The sequence below is a fragment of the Myotis myotis genome, unplaced genomic scaffold (assembly GCF_014108235.1).
Source record: "Myotis myotis isolate mMyoMyo1 unplaced genomic scaffold, mMyoMyo1.p scaffold_m19_p_13, whole genome shotgun sequence".
NCBI lineage: Eukaryota > Metazoa > Chordata > Mammalia > Chiroptera > Vespertilionidae > Myotis > Myotis myotis.
Window position 1 is genome coordinate 48,538,137 of NW_023416317.1, and position 24,779 is coordinate 48,562,915.

Here is a 24,779-nt window from a genome sequence, read left to right on the forward strand (position 1 = left end):
TTTGTGGCAAGACTCTTAGTAAAGTTTTGGAGCTTATTGTCTGTAGCCTTCTAGTTCTCACACTCTGCCTTTCTGCTTGGACACCCAGTGCAGAGTTCATCACCTTGCCTCCTCACATCCTCTCCCTTGTTTATCTAAGTGCTGTGGCTTCAACATGACCTCTTCTGCTAATCAGATTTTCATTATTACAGACCCCAATTATGTTTTAAGTAGTTTGATTTTCTGACACATTTGTTTCACTTTCATTGTACCTACATTTAAATTTTGCCTCAAATGACTCTTTTAACTTCTATCCCTCTGAGGATGACACTCTCAGGTCTAAGTGAGGAAGTAGTGCTGCCCATCTCTCTTTTCAGCATCTTCCCTTCAGGTTGAATTTTATTAGTTCTCCCCATCTTGTGCAGTTGAAACGATCTTTCCTAAGGAAAACCTTTCTACAGCAAGTTGCCTATGGCTTATTATATTTTTTTTTACAATGCCTAACAGTTTATTGTCTTAGCAGTTTGTAAATCAGCATTATAGTTAATTTTAACTAATGAATAATAAAATTCAAAGTTAGTATGTAAAGTTAGCCATAGCTTCTATTTCCAATTATGGCTACAATATGGATAGTTTTAACCTGCAGCCAAAAAGAACAAAAACCCCTAGATGAAATATATAAAGTATTTTTTTTTAAACTATAGAATGCTGGCAAACTAGAAAGGAATTATTAGGCTAAAAGCTAGAGGCTGGCTGGAACCCAGAGATGTAAACAGGGCAGGAAAGCCATGTATCTCAGGAGGCACTTGTGAAATCAGGCAACTTTGTCCTTTAAAATTTATTTTTTATTTCTATCAGAGTTAATAATGGTATTTACTTTTATTTAAATTTATGTTATTTTCACTAGCTTAGTTATGGCTTTTAAGTTTGAAGCTGGGGCAACAGTAAAATTAATATTTAAGTGTGTAAGACACTATGCATTTGATATTTATGGTGCCATTTAATTTTGCATCATCTCTGTGAAGTAGATATCAATTAACTCTCATTTGTAGAATAGGGGTTAGAGACTCATAGAGACTTAATCTTAGACATTAAGTAACTTGCTTACTGTCACATAGGTAGCAGTTGACAGAGTCCTATTTGATTCTATGTCTTTCTGTTGTTCTGATATTTGTGCTACTGCAGAGTTATGCAACTCATTAGGGAAAAGAGCCTATAGACTTTGTCTTTACCTTTTCTACCCTATCTGGTCTTAAGGTAATAAGAAAGGGAGGGTCCTAGTCTTAGATAGAATTTTGTGTGTTCTTTTGTGTTCATAATCTCTGTTGCCAATGCACTTTCCATTGCTATCTGCCTCTTCACTCAAGATTTCAGTAGAGGCATGTAGGGGCACAGAGTAGCCTTCCAAGGAAAATGGCAAGGTTCAGAATAGGGGAGTTCTTCCTCCTAAAGCTGCAGCCTATTTCTTCACAGGCCACTAGCACTTCTAAAGTAAGGTCTAAATTGAGGCCACGTGCTTAGCTTTCAGATGAGTAGTGCTATATAGTTTATAGCAAGCATGTGAAACTCAAAGGCTAACACGGGCCAAATAAATGAGGCATATAGCCTGTGGTTGTGAGTTTGACATGCTTGGTTTACAGGTTTAAAAGATTTATCAATACATAATTTCACCAAGTTGTGCTAGAATGTTTACTAGTAAATATCCTAGTTAGATTACGTGGTTAAACATTTCTTTAGGAACCAGTTTTCAACTGTTGGTTATGAGTTCTTTTCATCAGATTTTTACACAGCCATAGTCACAGGTCCTATAACCAAAAGGAAATTTTAGAGATTAATTACATAGTCAAGCAAAAAATCACCTGGAGAGCTTGTTAAAACACACATTCCTGTGTTTCCCTGCTCTTCCTCCCCCAATTCCTGTTCAGTTAGTTTGGGGTGCGGCCCAAGAATTTCATTTTCTAGCAAGCTCCCAGGTGATGCTGTTGCTGATGGTACTGGTCAATGATTATTGTTTGAGCTGTCTTCTGCCTTTAGGCGAGTTGGCTCTAATTCCTATCTATGAATTAGGTCCTGATACTTAAAGAAGTACATGTCTAAGGTTAAATCAAAAGGAGATTTAATATCTTTTTTTATAGAGTTGAGTTCTCCTTTTATTTTTTAGAACTTTATTTCCTATTTTATTTAGTTTGGCTGTATATGCATCTAACGAGGTTGAATTGTTATATAAGAGAATTCTTATGATTTATTTTTTTGACTTTCATAACAAGATGCTTTAGTGGAGTTTAGAATAATTAATTGCATTTATTTAGGAATGACATGTTATTGATGACCTTTTCTTTATTTTAGCTTGTAACAGCTTATCAGACTGTTCAGAGAGAGAAGAAAAAGCTACAAGTAAGTGATTTGTTGGCTATGATATTGATTCATACATAATGTTAAAATTAGAAAGAATCTCATAGTAAAATAGTTCTATCCTCACTTGTAATAATCATATGATTATTACATATAGTAAAGCAGTAATAGTAAAGCAGTAATCTGCTTTACTATTACTGGAGATTTGATAAAGAGAAAAAGGGAGGTATCCCAGAGATTTTAAATGGTAGGGATGGGTGTCTTTCAGTTTGTGATCCCTAAAGTGCTTAAGAGGTTTCGTTTTAAGGCATGTTTTGCTCTTTTAGACATGTTTCCTAATGTCTTAGTTTGCAGGTTGCATCTTTTAAAATTTTTATTTTAGATATGTTCTTATTGATTTTAGAGTGAGAGGAAAGGAGAGGGGGAGAGAAAAACATAGATTGGCTGCCTCCTACATGCCCCTTACTAGGAATCATGTGCCCTGACCGGGAATTGAACTGTGATCTCCTAGTTCATGGATTGATGCTCAACCACTGAGCCACACTGGCCAGGCTTTTAGTTTTTTAAGAATATTTTCTTAAACGTGAGTTTTATCGAAGTGGCGGCGGCGGGGGTGGGGGGTGGGGTGGTGGTTCTGATTTAATTCATTGTATTATTAATATTACATAAATTCATTCTCAAAAGGTCATCTTATTCCCAAATTCTGTGTTTCTATGAATTGTCTATGGATTTTTATTTCTAGGTGTAGTATTTCTATCACTAAGTGGCTGTAGAGAATTGTGGTTGCATAGTCCCAAATATAAAGGGTGTTGGAGATAAAATGCAATAACTTTTGCTTTTTTTTCCTACATCGCTGTACATGCCCATATTGGCATGCCTAGAAACCTCTTTATTAAATTGATAAACATCCTTTCAGTAGACCCAATGGAATTAAAATTGTAAGTACTGCCAACACTATTATCAGTACTGTTCATACTATCTAACATTTATTTAGTTCTTACTGGGTGCCAGGCATTATGGTGTATTTAGTCCTTAAATCTCTTCTGTGAGGAAATGAGGAATAATGACTTGTTTATTGTTGCACAGTTTGTAAGAGATAGGGAGGAGAGCTGGGATCCCTTCCTGGCAGTTAGACGGCAGAGCGGGTGCTTGTAAATAACGCACTGCAATTTTCATCGCTCTCAGCACTGCATTTTCCTGCATTTAAAATTTTTATGTTATACCAAATCAAATAAAACCTGTGTTCATGGCTTTATGGGAGAAAGCCTTTGGTTTTTGTTTTATTCATTTACCAGGCCCCACAAATAGAACCCAGTCATACTCTTCTGGACCATATAAGCAAACCATTTGCCTACCTGTATCTCTCTGTTTTTTGTTGTTGTTAACCTACACAGACCAGCAAAGCTCCAAATTTACCCCATTTCTTTACCTCACTATATATTGTGCAAGAATATAGTTACTTTGTTTCCACAGACCATAACTTTTCAGGTTTAATTTTCAATTTAGTGAAAAGCACCTGTCTCCTGTTCACACTCCCTTTCTCCCCTTGCAGGAAAGGATGAATCACTTCATCTTTCATTATTACTCTTTTAGCTTCTTGAGTTTAATATATGATTACTAATTTAGCAATCTATAGTTCTCTTTGTGGTTTTCTCCTGGACTTTTCTTTTTTAATGTTTTTAAAATTGATTTTTAGAGAGAGGGGAAGGGAGAGGGGTAGATGGATGGAAACATCGGTGAGAGAGAAACATCATTGATCAGCTGCCTCCTGCAACGCCCCCTACTAGGGACCGAGTCTGCAACCCAGGCATGTTCCCTGACTGGGAATTGAACTGGTTACCTCTTGGTTCATGCGTCAATGCTCAACTGCTGAACCACACTGGCCAGGCTTTTCTTTTTTTTAATATAGAAAAGGACTGTCTTGTTTTTAAATTACAAAAAACCCCGTTTAAACAGATTGGTAATTGACGTATAGGGTGCAATGATATAAATTGAATTGCATTAGGGATTTGATTTAATTAACTTTTTTTATTTTTAAAATTAACATATAGTAGAATTGACTTTGTGGTTTGCATGTGATTTGTGTAATCATTACCACAGCCAGATGCAGAACAGTTCTGTCGCATCATGATTTAACTTTGTTTAACAGATTTTCAACATGGTTATACCTTAAGATTTTCAGTCCAGCTCTCCATCCTCAGGTTATTTTTAGATAAACAGTTGTAATATTGTAAAAATAATTCTTTTTGACTTGCTTTGTATTACTATGTCATGCAGTTGTTTGACCCAACTTTATATTTTTATTTTTAATTATAGGGTATATTAAGTCAGAGCCAGGATAAAGCACTTCGGAGAATTTCAGAATTAAGAGAGGTAAGTTGTAGTGACTAGTACTTTCAGAATAGTAATTAAATCTCTTGTTTTTATCAGAACTATTGTACATGCTGGGATAGTTTCATATGTACTTCAGTAGTTATAGCAATAACTAACCAGCCCAACCTACAAAACCAGGGGCCAATTCTTACAGTTTTTGTTTGCGTGGTTTTCCTCAGCTATATAGGGTGCCCCCCAAAATGTATACACACCTTCAATAATTATATAGGCAGTGTTTATTAAAATGTATTTCATTTTCAAAATTGGGCTATCAGCTGTTAAAGTGTGTATACATTTTTTGTTACAGCCTGTATATTGTTGGTGGAATTAGTGAAATAGGAGTCTTAGCAATAGACTATGTCTTAGGAAAGACATATTTTTAGAATAAAGTACAGCTGTTTAAATAAAAGATTTGAATCTAAGAAAAACTCTCTACATTGACCTCTGTTTCTTATTTCACCATGGATTCATGAAAACTTCATCCTGGACATGTTCTGGAAGACCATCATTAGGAAACTACTACTGTGAGGGAAAGTCAAGCTAGGAGTCTTTAGTGAAAAAACCAGTAGATGAACTTAGAGATCTTGGGCAATGTGGGCGTGATGGGGAACAGAGGACAGTTAGTGCCTCAGTGTTTTGAGAATTAGTAAATTTGAAACAGTGTAAGAAGAGGGCGTTGCTTATAAGTCCTTGAAAATATTGTTTGAGGAAAATTTTTAGCAAATGTGTGAGGGATGGATCAAGTCAGAGGAAGACTTCAGGTAAGAAAAGTAGGAATCCCAGAAAAATAGAGGTGTTTTGATGGGATATCTAAAATGTTCTAGAAGTTTGTTTCTAGCATGCCAGAGGAATAAGTGTAAGGGAAAAGCACCAAGGCCACAGGACTGAGCCCAGAGGGATAGAGGCCAATGGAATCAGGGAAGGGCAGAGAGGAAATTGTTAGAGGAATACAGACGGGAGCCCTGAAGCCATGGAAAGCAGGTAGCAGGTACATTGAGGAGATCATTATGGTGACTGCTATAGCACAGAGTTAAAGATCATTGGACTCAGTTAGGAAGGCTCATTAAGGACCTAAAGAAAGCAGCATTTTGAGTAGAAGTTTCAGGAATTTTTTTTATTCTCAGGAATTTTTTTTATCCTCAATTCAGCATTCATTACAACTACAAAATATTATTCTTGGATCTTCATATTCTTGAAGGATCAAAACTTATTTGCTGGTGTAAATATTAATGTTTTTTTAAAATACTAATGTTTTAAATACTGATTATCTCTTAATTATTGTTGCTGATACCTTATCTTAAGAGGAATGCAAATCCAGATTATGTTTTTAAATTTGAAAACTTCAAGTCTGTATTTTTTGTTTTATGCTAAAAACTACCTATAAAAATCCTTTATGTGTTAGGAGCTCCAAATGGACCAGCAAGCAAAGAAACATCTCCAAGAGGAGTTTGATGCATCTTTAGAAGAAAAAGATCAATATATCAGTGTTCTCCAGACTCAGGTAAGAGATTAAAAGTGTGAAATTTTTGGATAGAGAAAAATAAAAGGAGTTTTGATGGGATATGTAATAGGTTCCAAATGTTTTTAAAAATGGGGTATTTTTAAAACACTTTGCTTTTCCTCAGTTAATTTTAAGGATAATTGTTGATTTATTATCCTTTGGCTAACTGTGATATAATTGAAAGTAACAAATAAAAAATCAACTGCATGGGAGTAAACTTTTATTTTAATTGTTTCCCTCGGTATAGCAACAAGTATCTTTTACTCTGTCCTCTCTGTTGTAAAGAAAGTACTACTGCTATATTTTCTTTTGAATCATTTTTTTTTCTAATGAAGCACATTTTTCTTAGGTTTCTCTGCTGAAACAACGGCTACGAAATGGCCCAATGAATATTGATTTAACAAAACCACTCCCTCAAATGGAACCACAGGCCGAAGGTGTCACTGAAGAAAACACAGAGAGTGATGTAGTGGCAGTAGGTGAGCTTCATCTTGTCAAAACGTTAATTTAAAAACCAGAGGAGGCTGTTGAGAGACTCTAGGATATGAGCTAATAGATACGGGCCAAGATAGACGTGTAAAGTGTTCTTGATCCTAACATTTCCAGGAAGATGCAAGAGTTTTTGTTGTTTTTTTAGTTCTTTGTTGTCGTTATTCAGGAGAAAGTAAGTAATTGTTTTAAGACTTGACAATCTGTGAGTAGTAGCACCTCATTTTCATTATAATTGAAATAAATATATTATACTTTTAAAAAATTTTTATACTGTTTTATTGATAGCAATAGTTTTCATATAAACAGGATAGTTCTACTCGAGATTAATGAATATGTAATTGTTTGTTTATAAGTTTTTAAGTAATATTACTTACATGTTTCTGCATTCAAAGGTGTCTGTTCTTGCCCTATTATTTGCTATCTAACTGGAAAAGAGTAGTTAATTCTTTTCTTAAAATCCATGTATAGTCCTCCCTATTCTTTGAGGTGCATATTCAATGAAATTTCTACTTTTTATTTACAAGCTCTTTGTCTCCAAGAGATTTATGATAAACTTTTGGTCTAGCCAGAGCCACAGTAGCTGTCTGTCTGAGCAACCATCTTGTAAGGGCCCTGAAATTCCCCTGAGGGGTGAAAACTTCACTCATAAATGTAAGGAGATGGATAAAGGTGTACTTACCAGAACTCTTTCCTGGGACAGATTAGAATACATTGGAAGGAATACTTTATTAATCCTTTGGGATGGGAGCTAAGACAAAGGAAGGGTGCCCTCTCTTGCTGATCTGTTTTAGAGTATAGCAGAGTGTTGGGACAGTCCTATGTACTAACAGAATTAACTATTCTCATGAAGCCCTTATATTCCTCACTGACTGCCCCTGCTTGTGCTGCTTTATTGTTACTAGTTGGAGATGGAGCTTCTGCTAACTCACTGGAAATACTTCAGCAAAGAGTTAAGCGTCAAGAGAACCTACTGCAGCGTTGTAAGGAAACAATTCAGTCACGTAAGGAACAATGTACACTGTTAACCAGCGAAAAAGAAGCACTGCAGGAACAACTAGATGAAAGACTTCAAGAGCTAGAAAAGATTAAGGTAAAGAGCAAATGCGTTTTGTTTAATGTAGCCCCATCAAGCTAGATGCACAGGCCCCAGCGTGGCCTGCACCTCCTCTGCAAAGCCTTCTTCCTTCCCCTGTAGACAGCGTGGAGAGGGCACCCAAGTGCTCTGGGCTTCATATCAGTTACAATACTTTTGAGACATCCTGTGTACTGTTCTAGACTATGAGAAGTATCCAAATTAGATAAAATGTTTAGAGTTCTCATATGAGGAGAAGCTTTATTAGAGATGGAAATGAATTTTTAAAATTTTTAAAATTTTTAGGAGCTTCATATGGCTGAGAAGACTAAACTTATCACTCAATTACGTGATGCAAAGAACTTAATTGAACAGCTTGAACAAGATAAGGTAAAACAATACTTATGATACTGAATTCACTTTTGGAAGCAATTGGAAGCATTCAGACTTCTGCTTTCCAAAATTATTGCAGCTGCTTCCATGAAAAATATTTTTGTTTTAATTTCTAGATTTATATAACTGTTAGCATTAGTTTTGTGTCATGTGAAGCTGATTCTCTGATTTCTTGATTTATAGATTAGAATAACTTGTAAAAGAAATCTGTTTATAGTATATAACATGCTTCAGAGAAAAGTTATTTATAATTAAGGCATTGCTAAATATGGATGATAAAAGTATTATCTTTCAAATAAAATGGAAACAGAATCTTTTAGATAAATTGCCTAAAAAATAGACAAGCATAAATAGAAAGAGATTGGTAGTGTAGAGTTAGAGCTGCAGCTGTATCTGTGGCAGCAATGACAACTGAAACATTCATGGGCAAATAGTTTTGACTTAACTCTTTCAGTTCCAAGTTCTTGGGTCCTTTTTAAAAAGCAGCTCCCAGTTGGATATACACCATCCACCATTTTCTTTAATATGCTACTTTATAGCTACAGTAGCCATGCAATTAAGAACATGTCAAGCCATTGTATTGAAATGTATTGGCAATCTTTTCATTCTATAGTATCATTTTGCTAGGTTCTACTCTATACAATGTATGAAGGCCCACTTAAAAAAAAGCCTTTTTATTATGAAAAACTTAAAACACAAAAGTAGAAAGATTAATGTTATGAATTCCTATGAACCCATCACCCAGCTTCAACAGTTTACATCGCACGGCTAATCTTATCTCATTTGTACATTCCCAACCCCCATTATCCTCAACCCTTTGGAACAATGCAAGAAATCTTATCATTTCTTCCACAAGTATTTTAATGTATCTTTAAAGTAAAGGACTCTGTTTTTTATAAAAATATAACCACATAATCATGATCACATAAAAAATTTAATCTTAGTACAATCAACTATCTAGTTAGTTTCAGATTTCCCTTTTGTCTCAGACATTATTTTTCCATTTTTATGAATCAGGATTCAAATAAAATTCTTTCATTGCAAGTGATTGATATGACTGTTAAAACTTCTTTTAATCTATAGGTTTCACTGCCCTCTTTTTCTCTTTCCTTTTTCTATTGTGATTTGGTATTTTGGGGAAACTGAAGGCCATGATTTTGTTTTGAAATTTTATATAATAATGCCTCACTTACCCAGTTTTTATCTGTTCATTTAATTAGCCATCTGAAAGAGTCATACATTAAAGCAGGGGTTTATAAACCCTGAAAGCTATTCTTAAGGTAATAGCTGTCACAAAATCTTACTTTTCAAGGACAAGTTAAACCACCCCATTTTTTTGTTAGTCATGAATGACTGACTTGGTGGCCTTCATTTCTTGTGTAGGTTATTTGAGAGTAGGAAGACAGTAGCAATTAGAAAATTGGAGGAATGGAGGTGCCTCACTGACATAATAAGAATTAGTGGTGCATACATAGACTTTCACAAGGGGAAAGAGAAAAACAGGTAGATCTTCCCCACGGTCTTGGTCCACCCAGTGTGGCAGAAGAACCTTACACTCTCAGGAGCCTCTGAGGCTTTCGCCACGTTACAGCGCAGATTCATAATTATAGTTCATGAAGGGTCTGAGCCAAATACAAAAGGCTGTATTTTGTTCATTATAAACTGTTTACTAAGATGGGGGAAATATGGCAAACATTCATAAAAAGATTATAAGTTTTTAAACTAAAATATGTTTTTAATACTTAAAAGATTAAGCTTACTATTTTGATATCAGTAAATAAAAAATACACTGACAAGTCAGATAACCAAGGTTATTACAGTAGACAGTGTAGTATATAGTGAAAAACACAGATTTCAGTTTATAAAATAATGAAAAAATTCTTATGCTGTATTTACTAAGAAGTATTTTGTTTTCTGCCTTTTAAAGTAAGTTTGATACATGCTATTGATGATGCAGTTTTGTTATGCAAACACTTTAGAGTCTTCCCTTCTGTTTAGGGAATGGTAATAGCAGAGACAAAACGGCAGATGCATGAAACCCTGGAGATGAAAGAAGAAGAAATTGCTCAACTTCGCAGTCGCATCAAACAGATGACTACCCAGGGAGAGGAATTACGGGAACAGAAAGAAAAGTCTGAAAGAGCTGGTAAGAACTCAGGGGTTACTCATTTTATGTTAGAGCTCAAAAGTCATGTAAAGTGCAACTTTTCCAACCAATTTAGAAAAATTAAAGATTGATAGAAATGCTTAACTGTAGAGACTCTGTATAAGACACTGGACTGTTCCTCAGAGGAGGCAGGGGACGGTAAACTATGGCCTATTTATGTAGGGTTCTCAGCTGGTAATGATTTTTACATTTTCAAGTAGTTGGATAAAGGCAGAAGAATATGTGACAGAGACCATATGTGTCCTGCAAAGCCTAAAATATTTACTGTCTTGCTCTTTATAGAAAATGTTTGCTGATCACTGCCTTAAATAACTGCTATCTTACAGCTTTAGAGTAAACAAAATATAAGATATAGTTCGCTTTTTATTTTTTCATCCTCACCTGAAGATATTTTTTCCATTTATTTTATTTTTTATTTTTTTAGAGAGAATAGAAGGGAAGGAGGGAGAGAGAAACATTAAAGTGAGAGAGACACATTGATTGCTTGCCTCCGCACGTGCCCTGATGAGGGCCGGGTTAGAACCAGAAACCCAGGTATGTGCTCCTAAACTGGCCAGGCTGACACTCTAACCACTGAGCAATACCGGCCAAGGCTCTTGTCTGCTTTTTAAAGGAATAATGAATAATCCAGTGTTATACATAATAGCATTATGTTTTGACATAATAAATGCTAGGTTGTAAAGTGTAGGGACCAGCATAGTATTTTGACCCAACCAGCCCTCTCATACAATACTGAGTAATGCTAGGAAAGAAGGGAGAGGCATTAGAAAGTGGAGATGGCAGAATGAACTGGTGCCTTTAGGTTAGTGAGGATGTGAGTTTTGAGTTGGGCTTCAAATGAATAGGATGGGCCTAAAGAGTGAGGTGGGGCAGCACACATTTTCAGAGGCTACAAGACCATGAACAGGCACAGGGACCTTAGTGGGTGTGTAAATCAACTGAAAACTATTGCTGCTGAAGTGGGGAACAAAGTTGGATTATGAAGGAACTATTAACACATTAAGTGCCCAGTCAGTCACCGGTGACTGACACTATACTTTCCGTCCGGAAGACAAAACAGGCTAGGCGCTTCACGTGTTAAAATCTTAAAAGGTGAGTAGCTGAGTTTAGATTTGTTGTGTAGGCAAAAAGAAACCAGTAGTAGGAAAGTATAATGTATGGAAGCTAGTGTTTTACGTAGAAAAGAAATGAAGGGAAGTCAAACTTACAAGCAAAGGTAGAAACCCAGGTTTGAGGGACTAAGTGCTTTGGGCCACCTCAACTAGGATTGTGGCCTGGGAAGGAGGACGTGTACAGTCTGCAGAATTTGGTATTTCATCAACTCCAAGGGGCAGAAGAAAAGGAGGGATCTAGGATGACTCCAAATTTTCAGCTTAGGAAACTGAATTAATAGTGTGAAATCAGAATAGGACATCTAAATGGGGAAATTGAGGAATGGGGTGAAATGATGAGTTTGCTTATTAAATGCTTTTAATTTGAGCCAATCATGAGCTTTTCAAATAGAATTGACTTGTAGGAATCTTTAATAATAAAAGTGTAATTAGACTGCACAGCTGAATGACCTTCTGGATGTCCTTCCGGATGAAGCTGTGGTGGCAGGGGCTGAGGAAGTGGTGGTTAGGGGCTATCAGGCAGGCAGGCAGAGTGGTTAGGGGCTTTCAGGCAGGCAGGCAGGCAGGCAGGCAGGCAGAGGCAGTTAGGGGTGATCTGGCAGGCAGGCAGAATGGTTAGGAGCAATCTGGCAGGCAGGCAGAGGGGTTAGGGGCGATCAGGCAGGCAGGTGAGCAGTTAGGAGCCAGCGGTCCCGGATTGTGAGAGGGTGCAGGCTGGGCTGAGAGACCTCCCCACTCCGAGCATGGATTTCGTGCACCAGGCCTCTAGTCTATATAATAAAAGCCCAAGCGACTGTTAAGGTGGAACTACTGGAACAACCAGTCGTTATGATGTGCACTGACCACCGGGGCCATTCGCTCAATGCAGGAGCTGCTCACTGGTGGTCAGTGTGCTCCCACAAGGGGAGCGCCGCTCAGCCAGAAGCCGGTCTCACAGCTGGTGAGCGCAGCTGCCACGGCAGGAGCCTCTCCCGACTCCGCGGCAGCACTACTGAGCAGCAACAGCAGGCGCAGCGGCCTGGGATAAGTGCGAGCGGCGTGGCACCGTCCTCGATTCGAGCTCCTCCCTGGCTGCCTGCCACTTGGCACACTGCTACATCCCTTGAGGGGTCCTAGACTGTGAGAGGGATGTCCTGGACTGAGGGGACCCCCTTCTCCCCCCCACCCCCGTGCACAAATTTTGTGCACCAGGCCTCTAGTTTTGAAATAAAAAAATGGAGCAACTTTCAGGAGTCATTAGCTTAAGGTCGAAGCCTATGATTCAATCTGTAGGAGAGACTGATTTCTCTAAAAGATGAGATTTTACAGTTGTAGTAATGGCATTGGCAGTAGTAAAACCAGTGGCAGAATGATTTTCAGTTGATTAATATGCCCACTATGTATGCACTGCTGCTGCTGCTCCTACTGATAGCTAGCAGTTATTTTATGCAAGGCTCTATTATAAATGCCTCACTTGTATTTACTTGTGTGTGTACTTATATTTAATCATCACAATTCCTATGAAGTAGGTATTATTATTTTCATTTTACAAATAAGAAAACCCAAGAACATAGAAGGTAAATAACTTACCTACATTCATGCACAGAGAGTAAGTGTATAGTCAGGTTTTGAGTCCAGGCATTTTGAGTCCAGAGTCTGCTCTTAACCAGAGGGATGAGTTTAACAGAGAGAAATCAATTAAAAAGGCACCAAGAAGTCATAGGAATTATGGAAAGTTATACTTTTTGGGGGGAATATCAGAGGCATTTCCAGAAGTGGGGGAGATAGGCTGAAAACTTAAAAAAAAGGTCTTTGAATTTGGTGAGGATTTGATTCCCAGGATGCAGTTTCAGAAATGTAGAAACTAGATTGTAGTTAATTCACATGTGGGATAAAAATTTCCCAGATAACTATTCTAGTCACCTCTTTAATAATAGTCTTCCTCCTCTTGCTTCTTCAAAATTCAGATGTGTTTTGTCTTTAAATATGATTTACATAAGACTATATTTTTATAAATAATTGATAGCCTGTAAATTGAGAAAATTTTCTGTTAATAGTACTGTCAGAATATTAAAAATTAATAAAGGTAGGATTAAGACTTAAAGTTATTTAATATACATTCCCTTTGGAAAGTCTTTGGATTACAGTTTTAAGTGCTTTTATAGATATTTAAAATTTTATTTTGGGTCATAATTATTGAGGGCTGTGATAGGAAGTTGTAACTCATTCACACTGAAGATACTGCCTTTTAAGTCTATTATGGGAACTAGTTTTGGACACCAACTGCATTTCATCTAATGGTCATAATTGAGTCTGAACTGAACTGTTCATATATAAAATGATTCTTAGACAGTTCACATATAAAGTGGATATGCCAACTGACAAAAAAAATTCCAACTTATTGCTAAACATAAGAAAAGGTCTTTGAAAGGAAGTAGAGTTTCCATAAATAGTATGTGAACATCATCTGGTTCTTGGAGAATTCAATTGCTCTGTTAAATATTTGTTTTTTTCTTAGAGTTAAAATTCAAAGGCTAAATACAGGCAGTCCTCGGGTTACATTGGACTCAACTGTACGTCGTTTTGTGGTTATGTCGCCATCTCCCATTTATTGATAAAAAAGAAAAGTTCCGTCATTTCGACGGATGTACATATGAGCTTTATGTTTTTTATTATTTATTTACCACAAGTAAAGGTCAGGAATTGTTATCTTTCTTTTAAATTTTTTTTACTGTTTCACGTCATTACTGCTATGTATGTGCTCCATGTGAGTGATGTAGGTGTTTATGTAGGTGGGTTCCGACTTACAGTGAAAATCGCGTTATGTCACGCCGTAGGAACGGATCTCTGACGTAACCCGAGGACCTACTGTACATAAGAGCTGGCCATGTGAAGGAAACATTAATAATATTAAAGCTTGCAGTTGTTAAGATTTTTAGAAGTAAATTGTCCTGTATAATAAAAGGCTAATATGCAAATTGTCCCTCTACTGGGAGTTTGACTGGGAGTTCAACCAGGGGGCAGGGCTGGCTGGCCAACCCCCCATGGCCCCTCCCCTCGACTGGTCCCGCCCCTGGGCTCCCCTACCCCCCTCTGATTGGGCGGGCCCGCTGGACCCCACCCATACATTAATTTGTGCACCGGGCCTTTAGTATCTACATAAAATAATTACCAAAGAATACAAACTCTCCTAATGTATTTTCAACTGTAAAAAGTTTAACTCTGATATATTTAATCATTTTTGACATGTATTTCTTTGGCTTGCTTATTCTGGAGGTCAAAATTGGTTCAACTACATTCCCCATACTTTTAATGGAAAACAGTCTATTGCACTGCTCTTCTTAGTTTTTCTAGATGAACTGTGGTGCCGCCCATATGTTGGAGGACAAAGGAAATTGGAATGTTTATTATTTTTCAAAAGGACAGTTTTATCATAAAATATTGAGACTATGTGAACATGGTGACATGCCTAATTTAGGATGCTATATCAACCTATCGTACTTATTCTACTTTCTAGTGGAATTGTTAGGCATGTTTTTAAAGTATCATACTATATCATTCTTGCCTTGTTAAAATTATTTATTTTATTTGGTAAAAAAAGCCAAATAAATACATTTGTTATAATCATTTTACTACAACTGTTGACAGTATTTCTTTCTAGACACCACTTAAGAACAGATAGTCATATCTTTAAGTAAACAGATTTTTAAACTTAAAAATCTGGTGATTTAGCTTAAGTGCATAATACTGTATTTTATGGGTGCTAGGTATTATTGCTAATTGTCTAGAATATTATCTCTTAAATACAGTACCAGTAATAGAAAGTTAATGCTACTAATATTCACACTAGGTCGTGTGTGTCTGTGTGTGTGTGTGTGTGTGTGTGTGTTTCAATGAGGATATGAGGTGAGAGTAGTTGGCTAGTTATTAATGCAGGATATTACAAAAAACACTGGGAAAAAGAAAAAATTGAAAGTATATCACTGTTGTTTTAGTACACTTCCATTTAGTCTTTTTTCTAGTTCTTATTTTTACATTATTGTAAATAATATTTTACCATATTGTATATACAGATTTGCATGCTCCTTTTTTCTCCATTTAATATTAATATTATATTAGGAATACTTTTACACGTTGCTAAAGTACTAACATTTTAATGGCTGTGTCAGAATGCATGCACATCATTTACTTAACCATTTCCCTACAGATTAATGTCTAGATTATTTTATATTTCCACTATTATGAATAATACTATAACAATCCTGAGATACAACCCATTTCATATTTGAATTTTTTCTCAGGGTAAATTCTTACCTATAGACTTTTAGTCTTTTTTGTTAGTTACCTTTAAGTGATTTAAATAAAGCCAATATAAAAAGAGAACTCACGTTAGAATGTTAACTCCTACCCCCTCCTTTAAAATGTCCTTGCCTACAAGTATGCAAGATGAATAAAATATTCTGCTTGGATTAGGAAAGTTTCCAGAGTGCACTATCTTTGTAACAAGCTCTGTTTCCCCTCATGCACCCTGTCTTTGCTGAAGTTATGTGTTTTATATGACTGGCTGCATTTAAAAACTTAGATTAGCTTATGACATTCTTTGCTTTTTTATTGCCATGTTGTGTTTGTGGAGGAAATAAGTTTTTTTTATTAATTTGTATAGTATAGGTTTGATACACCAAAGACATTCAGTAGAATGTATTTATTTGATGTTTGAAAGACCCTTTAAAAGAGTTTATATATTTAAATAAAGTATAAGATTTATGCATATTTATATAATAAACAAAAATCACAGGTATATTTAAGTGCTATGTTAGTTGTTGATAATTTATGTAACAGAGTTTTCTTGGAGTCTTAAGTCTCACAAAACATCTTATTTTTGTGCATCCACACATGCCAATAAGTGAATCATGGTGCCTTTCCCAAGCCTTGTATGAACAGGACTGGGGTAAGGGCTATTTGTTTTCTTATCATGGTGCTTAGGATAAGCCTTACAAAGAAAATTCCATGTTTCTCAGGCAAAAAGAAAAAAAAAATATGCTTTAAAGTATAGTTAAGTCTGCCATGTTAGATAAGTTACATATTTTGGCACTAAATGAATAGCTGATGGAAAATGTATTATTTTAAATAGAATTAGAGTTTTATTCATTATAGATTGTTTATTTAATAGTCATGTATTTGTAGGTGCTCAACACATTGCTACAGTAGTAGCTATGCACCCATATATCTAGGTAGTCATTGCTACCCTGCACTTGTTTATGGCACTGTCACTGTTCTGGAAAACATCAGCAAGCAGAAGAACACATTTCTACAGAATCATACCTTCATCTACTCAGCTTTAGCCTAATATTTTCCAAGATCAGATTGATGTTTTTAAGGTTTTTTAATAGATAAATCTATATGGTTAATATAAAGTACATGAAATTTTGGATAGATCTATACATTTTAAAAAGTCAAAGCATAATTGATCTACAAAATGAATTTTCTTATGCATTTTGGAAAGTAGTTTAAAAAGTAGATCTCCATGGTACATGTGATGTTTATTAAATATCCGAAGGCCCCAATTTATATGTAAATATTGCAGTGTCTGGTTTGTGCCACTGGGTGGTAGTATTACTTTATTTTCACTTAAACTCTAGATGAGTGGTTTTCAAAATTTTTTGGTCTTATGGACCTCTCTATACTCTTACAATTTACTGAGGATTACAAAGAGCTTTTGTTTATGTGGGTTATATGTAGTGATATTTATTGTATTAAAAATTTAAAAATGTTTGTTTAGTTCATTTAAAAATAACAGTTATAAGCCTATTACATAGTATTAGTTAAATACTTTTATGAAAATTACCTGTATTTTCCAAAACACAATTTTGTGTGCAGAGTGGCCTTGTTTTATATTTTTGCTAATCTCATTGTTTAGTGTAATAGAAGATAGCTGGATTTTATATCTGTTTTTGCATTTAATCTGTTGTGATATGTTGTTTCGGTTGAAATATATGAAGAAAATCTCCCCTCATGTAGATATGTATTTGGAAAGGGAGGACCTGACAGGCCCTTTGTAAGGGTCTCAGGACCCATGGATCTTTGGATCACACTTTGAAAACTGCCACTAGATTTGCTTTTATTCACAAGTGTTGATGATTAGATGGGAATTCTGATAAAAATTCTTTTGGTTGCTTTTTCTATTGATTTGCATTTTATTCATTTTGTAGTATAACCTGTGTTTTAATTTAATATCACATGCATTTTGCAGCTTTTTTTTTTTTGCTGGAATAAAGACTTAGGCGCTAGCTTACTTATTCATATTTTGATGTTTTCAATCAGCTTCTTAGGATCAACATTTCATTGAGGGACTGGCAACCTTCCCACATTTCTGCATGTTTGTTTATTGTCTGTAGTGGGAGTAGAAGTGGGTCTTGTTATTCTTATAGTAACATGTCCTCTGGAACAGTGCAACAAACCCGTAATGCTACTTGGAATTTCAGAATTCTGGCTTTTGTTATACGATTAGTAAGGGCATTAAGGATAAGGACAGGAAAAGGTGGTGAAGTGGCAAAAGCAAATGCCACATTCTTCCTACCTTTACCTAAGGATTAATTCTTCTATTTCTCTCTCCTTCTTACTACTTCAACTTTTGTGTGTGTGTGGAAAATTTTTCTTTATGTCACCCAGTACCTTGCATATGGCAGACATCCAAAATATATGATGAATGAATGGTTGGATTATTGAGCTGTTGCCAACATTTCTCATTTAATTCTTGCAATGAGCATTTGTCCCTTTTATAGTTCCCATAGATGCGAATGAACCTTATCCGAAGTGGAAAGTGAGGAGCTAGCAATAAAAGGCCTCCATATTTTACTTTTGGCGGAGGACTGTTAAATTTTTGCCTAGAAATATTTTCAAAGTTTTTTTTTAAATAAAAATTGCCTGAGATACATTGAATTTTGCTTTGGAAGAACACAGTGTGTTCTTGCAACATTCGGTGGCAGTTTGTGCTTAGCGTCCCGTTGGTGTGTGCTGTGACCGTGGTTTTCCCGAGCACTCTTGCATGTTGGCAGAGACTTGTCAGCTGTGCTGATGTATGCTTTCATTCTCCCCACTCACTTGTCCTTCATTGGTAATTGCAAGATAAACTATGTAGTTGTTCAGAACATACTTCTTTAGTACTCACATTAAGATCCTAGCATAGTTTCATTTGGGACACCAATTTACTGTACCTGGTTTTTGCAACATCAGAAAGTGAGATGTTTCTGGTTAGTAAGTAAACTCTCAGTGTATCCTCTTCAGCATTGAAATGGGACTCATTATTGAAGACAGACTTCCTGTAAGGAGGTTGCTTCATTTGTGGTACAGTGTAGAATCCTGAATGGGTTTGAAGTACGTTTCCTATGTGTGGATATATGCAATGTGTTTTAATGCCTTTTTTTGTATTTAGCATTTTTGTAAAGGAAGATGAGAATGGAAAGCAGTTGAGTTTTTTTATGTCTGTCTGAGGTATAACATGCTACATTTTGTTGAGTTAGAAGCCATCAGTAATTGCATGGTCCAAAAATTCTGGTTTAATAAGATATATTATTGCTCACTTGAACTTGATCAATGTCAGCATTCTTAGTTTTTAAAAATAATGCAAGGTAAGAGTTGTTTGTTAAATACAATTTTAAGTTTTATCATCAAGCCTATATATTCAAGTTGATTTATCATCTGAGGAAAAAACTGGGTGCCTCAGTTCTTGCATTTGAATAAGGACATTGAATTAAAAGATCTCTAGGTAGCCTGGCCGGTGTGGCTCAGTGGTTGAACGTTGTCCCATGCACCAGGAGGTCGCTGGTTCAATTCCCAGTCAGGGCACATGCCCGGATTGCAGGCTCAATCCCCAGTAGGGGGCGTGCAGGAGGAGGCAGCCGATCAGTGTTTCTATCTTTTTTTTTTTTTTTTTTTTTTTAAATATATTTTATTGAGTTTTTACAGAGAGGAAAGGAGAGAGATAGAGAGTTAGAAACATCGATGAGAGAGAAACATCGATCAGCTGCCTCCTGCACACTCCCCACTGGGGATGTGCCCGCAACCAAGGTACATGCCCTTGACCGGAATCGAACCTGGGACCTTTCAGTCCGTAGGCCAACGCTCTATCCACTGAGCCAAACCGGTTTCGGCCAGTGTTTCTATCTTTCTCTCTCCCTTCCTCTCTCTGAAATAAATAAAAACTTAAAAAAAAAAGATCTCTACGTATCTATAATAATAAAAGCATAATATGTTAATTAGATCTGATTTCCTTCCGGATGACCTTCTGGATGAAGCCGGGCCTATGAGGGAAGCCCGGGTCCCAGGTGACAGAGGGAAGCCAGTGCCAGCAACTGGGGAAGGAAGGCCTATTCTTGCATGAATTCATGCATCAGGCCTCTAGTAAAATTATACGGTTCTCTGACATGGTAGCAGAAGATGGGAGAGAAGATTAAATTTAGATGGAAAGAACTGAGGAACCAGATCTAATTTAATTATTATGATGGATAATCAAATGACTTAAGAACAGTGGATTAAACACTAAAATTAAAATCTAATGCAGGAGAATATTCTAAAATTTTCTGGTTGTGGTTAGAAAACTTCATTATTGGAAGATTATATCTAAACTTCGTGGCATGGATTTTTTTGTTTGAAAAAGTGAGAGCACTACATCTGTTTTTATATTGTACTGGATTCTGGAATTTTAAAAATAAAAACAAGGAAAATTCACTTGGAATTGACTGTATACAGTCTTGTTTTATTTTGCTTAATTGACAAAAGTTTTTCATTTAAAACTCTATTTTGCTGAAAGAATATAAAAAGTATCTTCAGGTTCTCCAGAGCCTGATTTAAAATATTTCTGAGAAGTGCTTCGAAATGCTAAGTTATAATTTTACATGCTGAATAATGACAGTAATGCAAAGATGCTGATGACATCCAAGCATTAAAAATGTTATCATTCCTTTTTCCATGTTTTCCTTTTCCACATTTAAACCATTAGCACAAACTAAGCAGTAAGCACCCTTACAGAATCTCTTTCCCATAATTGATCACTTTACTTGATTTCTAAGAAATTAGGAAATGAAATTTCTTGTTAGTAGTGAGATATTTTTTTTAAGTTTGACATGAGAATTTGAAAAAAAAAAATTTCTCAGGGGAGGATATGTTTGTTGATTTTTAAAGAGAGGAAGGCAGAAAGAGAGAGAGAGGGGAGGGAGGGAGAAACTTCAATTGTGAGAGAGAAACATGCCCAACCAGGGATCGAACCTGCAACCTAGGTACGTGCCCTGACCAGGAATCAAACCTGCAACCTTGTGGTGTACAGGACAACGCTCTAACTGATCCACACCGGCCAGGGCAGCACTAGAATTTATAGTAAAGGAATATCTAAATTAAACAAAGACAACATTGTCTTTTAAATACTTTATTTTCTAACATATTTATATCTAAGAGTTACCATCTTGTTGTTGGCAGACAAATACCAGTAAAACCAGTATAGGAATCTTTAAAAATAATTTCAGCTAATTAATGTTTCTTTGAAATTTAGAGTGTCAGCATTAGTTTTATGCTCTGGACATATAAAGTGAATAAATCAGATAGATTTGTTTTTATATCAAAGTTACATGGTTGTCCAGAGAAGTTTTTGTTTAAATGTTAAGCAATGTAAATTATGTTTCCCAGTTGTTAGTAGAATTCAGCCTTTCTTGCCTTTTTCTGTACTAATGCAATTTGCTATTAAGAAAATGCTTTAGAACAGATTCTGCCTTTAGGTATGAACTTGCTGTGCTTAAACAACTCTCCGTTAAGCCACGGTGTGGTTAATAAAAGCGTTTTCCCCCCCGAGATACCATAGGTTAAAGTTCCACATTTCTTAGACCACCGGGAGTGAAAATGCCCTATATATGTCAATGAACTATCCCCCCTGACATACATTTCTTGATAGGATTAAAAACCTGTCTTAATAATTGATGTTTTATTTATAGTCCATCTCAGTGGCAAAGAGAAGTCTGATGTCTTCTATTCTATGAGGGCTAGAGAAAATAATCTAGAATGATAAAAACAGTAGGTTTTTACAGGGTATCATTATGCCAGTAGAGAGTGTGTGTGCATGTACATAAACATACATATACATTGCACATGGGCATGCACTACACAAACACACATATAGATGTACACACAAATATACATAAACATACATGCATACATATTTTTGGTGCCAAGTTACCCAGCTGTTGCACCCAACACATCTAATTTTGTTTCATCTGGGTGAGCTGTTTGGCCTCCTTCAAGATCATAATACTCTAGATGTTTGTTTTTTGTAGGCCCTGATTTTTACTTATTTTATCTAAGAATTCCCTGCTGGTAGTACTTCTATACACCGATGAATTAGATAAAGTTTTCCAGTTAACAGTCCTAGCTCAAAATTTATACAGGAAGTAGGTTTCATTTCAAAATACATTGTTTAATTATGTGGTTCAGTCAGTAAATGTTAAAAACAACAACATCTGTTCTTTTACTACATGGTTAACAGGTTTTTAAAAGTAAGATTAGTCAAAGAATAACTTTTACATTAAAAATGTCCTAGTGAATAAATAATATTAACTAATTATTGATAATAGATAACTGCATATCAAACAAAAAAGCAATTAAAATTACATAGTACAGAAGTAGGTATAAGACATTGAGTTTCTTATCCCTAAGGGCAATTGTGGGTAGAGTGGGAAACCATTAGTAATTAAATATTTGTTTCAGGCTTCTGAGCTTCAGTTCGTATACGCATTGTACATCCTAATTCAGAACTCAATAACAAATTGGATTCAGTGACTGAACATTTCTTGTGGCTTTGTTGAACCACTTAGAAGTATCTCCTGGCTTAAACACTGATGAGTTTTTTAACCTGTCCTGCTACTGCTGCTCTTAGTTCTTTAAATTGAATTAAATTAAAACACTTTAGCTCAATGATAGTATTTCTTGAGATACTTGTTTTCTGCTGTTTTCATTATAGCTTTTGAGGAACTTGAAAAAGCTTTGAGTACAGCCCAAAAAACAGAAGAATCACGGAGAAAAATGAAGGCAGAAATGGATGAACAAATAAAAGCTCTTGAAAAAACAAGTGAGGAGGAACGCATCAGTCTTCAACAAGAATTAAGTCGGGTGAAACAGGAGGTTGTTGATATAACGAAAGTAAGAATAATCCTAGATTGAAATGGGCTACAGTAATTTGAAAACTTGAGTCTTATACTATTCTGACAATATTTGAGTATAAAGAAGAGTTATTTTGTATTTTAGAACTTGACCATTTCATGATGTTCAAGATATAGGAAAAAAGCACTTTGATGAGAAATGCTTGTATCTTTTTATATATACTTCCCAGAGGTAGTCTCTGCATATAATTTCTCTTTTATGTTTTAAAATCTTCTCTTTAATTTTTAATTACAAAAGATAGCATGTTATATATACTGTTCTATATTTTGCCTTCTTTTTTAAAAAAAATATATTTTATTGATTTTTTACAGAGAGGATGGGAGAGGGACAGAGAATCAGAAATATCGATTAGCTGCCTCCTGCACACCCCCTACTGGGGATGCACCCACAACCAAGGTACATGCCCTTGACCGGAATCGAACCCGGGACCCTTGAGTCCGCAGGCTGACGCTCTATCCACTGAGCCAAACCGATCAGGGCAAAATTTTATATTTATTTAGGGAGGTTTGACATTTGTATAAGATTAAGTCTTTCTGTCAGAAAGAACAAGGTCAGTAGCTTGTAAAAATATTGATTTCAATAAGAGGGAGAGGGAGAGAAAGAGGGAGGGAGGGAGGGAGGGAGGGAGAGAGAGAGAGAGAGAGAGAGAGAGAGAGAGAGAGAGAGAGAGAGAAAGAAACATGGATATGAGAGAGACATTGATTGATTGCCCCCAACCAGGGATCAAACCTGCAACCTGGGTATGTGCCCTGACCAGGAATTGAACCCACAACCTTTTGGTGTATGGGACCATGTTCTAACCAACTGAGCCACAACAGCCAGGGCAAGGTCAATAGTTTTTGATAAATAGTGCATTCCTGGAAAGCTAGACATAATTAGATGGGTGCAGATTGGGCAGCTTGACCATAGTGGAGCGCCCTCTCTGTGATTATCCTTATTTCCTCTACTGTACTTCCCAAACCTGATTGGTAAGGGAATCCCTGCAAGATGTGGAAAAGAGGCATCGACCCCACAGGACTGACTACTGCAGCAGCAGTATTAAATGAGCAATACTTTACTGATTTTTCTTTGAACTTTTGACTTTGGTGACTTGACTTATGTGGGAAATATTTTTTTTTTTGTTTTTTCCTCTTAAAAAGCTGTAGCTTGAAAATTGAACTGTAGCAGTATTATTTGATTGTAGAGTTACATATTTTATTCTGGATGTTTCACTTTAACTATCTGGCTCATTTTTAGAAATCCTCAGAACAAATTGCTAAACTACAGAAGCTTCATGAAGAAGAGTTGGCCAGCAAAGAGCAGGAGATGACTAAGAAGTTTCAGACCCAAGAAAGGGAATTTCAGGAGCAAATGAAAGCAGCTCTTGTAAGTATTTTGTTTTTGCTATAGGTCAACTTCACAGCATTATAAGTTGTCATCTCCTCACCCCTAACTTCCAGGGTCAGACTGCTGGCAGCATTGATCTTTGAGTCAAGAAGGGATAGGATGGAGGCAGAAAAGGGACTGTCAGAGCTTTTCAAATGATGAATGTTGACAAATAATAAGGTCAATCAAAGAAGAAGCTTTTTAGGATTGATGGGACAGTAAAAGAGCCCAGATCATTGAAAATAATTATGTAAAATTATGTAATAATTTTGTAGGAATTTATGGATTGAATTTATGTATTCTTTTTTTATTAAACATATTTTTATTGATTTCAGAGTGGAAGGGAGAGGGAGATAGAAACATCAATTATAGAGAGAATCATTGATTGGTTGCCTCCTGCGTGTCCCTTACTGGGGATCGAGCCTGCAACCCGGGCATGTGCCCTTGACTGGAATTGAAGCTGGGACCCTTCAGTTTGCAGGCCAATGCTCTGTCCACTGAGCCAAACCAGCTAGAGCAAATTCATGTATTCTTATGTAATCCACTGATTTTGACTGGTTTTCCATGTGGGGCTTTCTATTATAAAGAGTTGTTTCTCACAAATTACATAAATTTATAATCTAGTTTCTCTGCCTAGAGTTTAAAAAGGAAACTCTGGAGTGCAGGGAAGAGGTAGTGGCAATTGTGTGACCTTTCACATCAGCAGTGTTTTCCACACCATTTTAAGTAGTGGAAAAATAGTAGATGTAGTGGGGTTACTGGAATAAGATTTTTCATATCAATAGTAATTGT

At 36.1% G+C, this 24,779-nt stretch overlaps 1 protein-coding gene across 11 annotated transcripts in view; it reads left to right on the forward strand.

Moving 5' to 3' along the window:
* The window catches only part of GOLGA4 (golgin A4), an 82,212-nt gene that overhangs the window by 25,167 nt on the left and 32,266 nt on the right, over positions 1–24,779 (forward strand). For 8 of the 11 annotated variants that reach the window (XR_004971620.1, XR_004971619.1, XR_004971618.1 and 5 more), the window contains 9 exons: positions 2,326–2,373; positions 4,648–4,704; positions 6,107–6,205; positions 6,555–6,684; positions 7,600–7,787; positions 8,076–8,159; positions 10,161–10,308; positions 22,423–22,601; positions 23,859–23,987. Coding sequence is in view for 8 of the 11 variants with exons in the window: in XM_036333032.1 (XP_036188925.1) it covers positions 2,326–2,373; positions 4,648–4,704; positions 6,107–6,205; positions 6,555–6,684; positions 7,600–7,787; positions 8,076–8,159; positions 10,161–10,308; positions 22,423–22,601; positions 23,859–23,987 (1,062 nt within the window). In the remaining 3 variants the exon portion in view is untranslated. Of the gene's footprint in view, positions 1–2,325; positions 2,374–4,647; positions 4,705–6,106; positions 6,206–6,554; positions 6,685–7,599; positions 7,788–8,075; positions 8,160–10,160; positions 10,309–22,422; positions 22,602–23,858; positions 23,988–24,779 lie in introns of those variants that run through there. The other 3 variants (XM_036333035.1, XM_036333033.1, XM_036333038.1) reach the window with 3 other exon arrangements.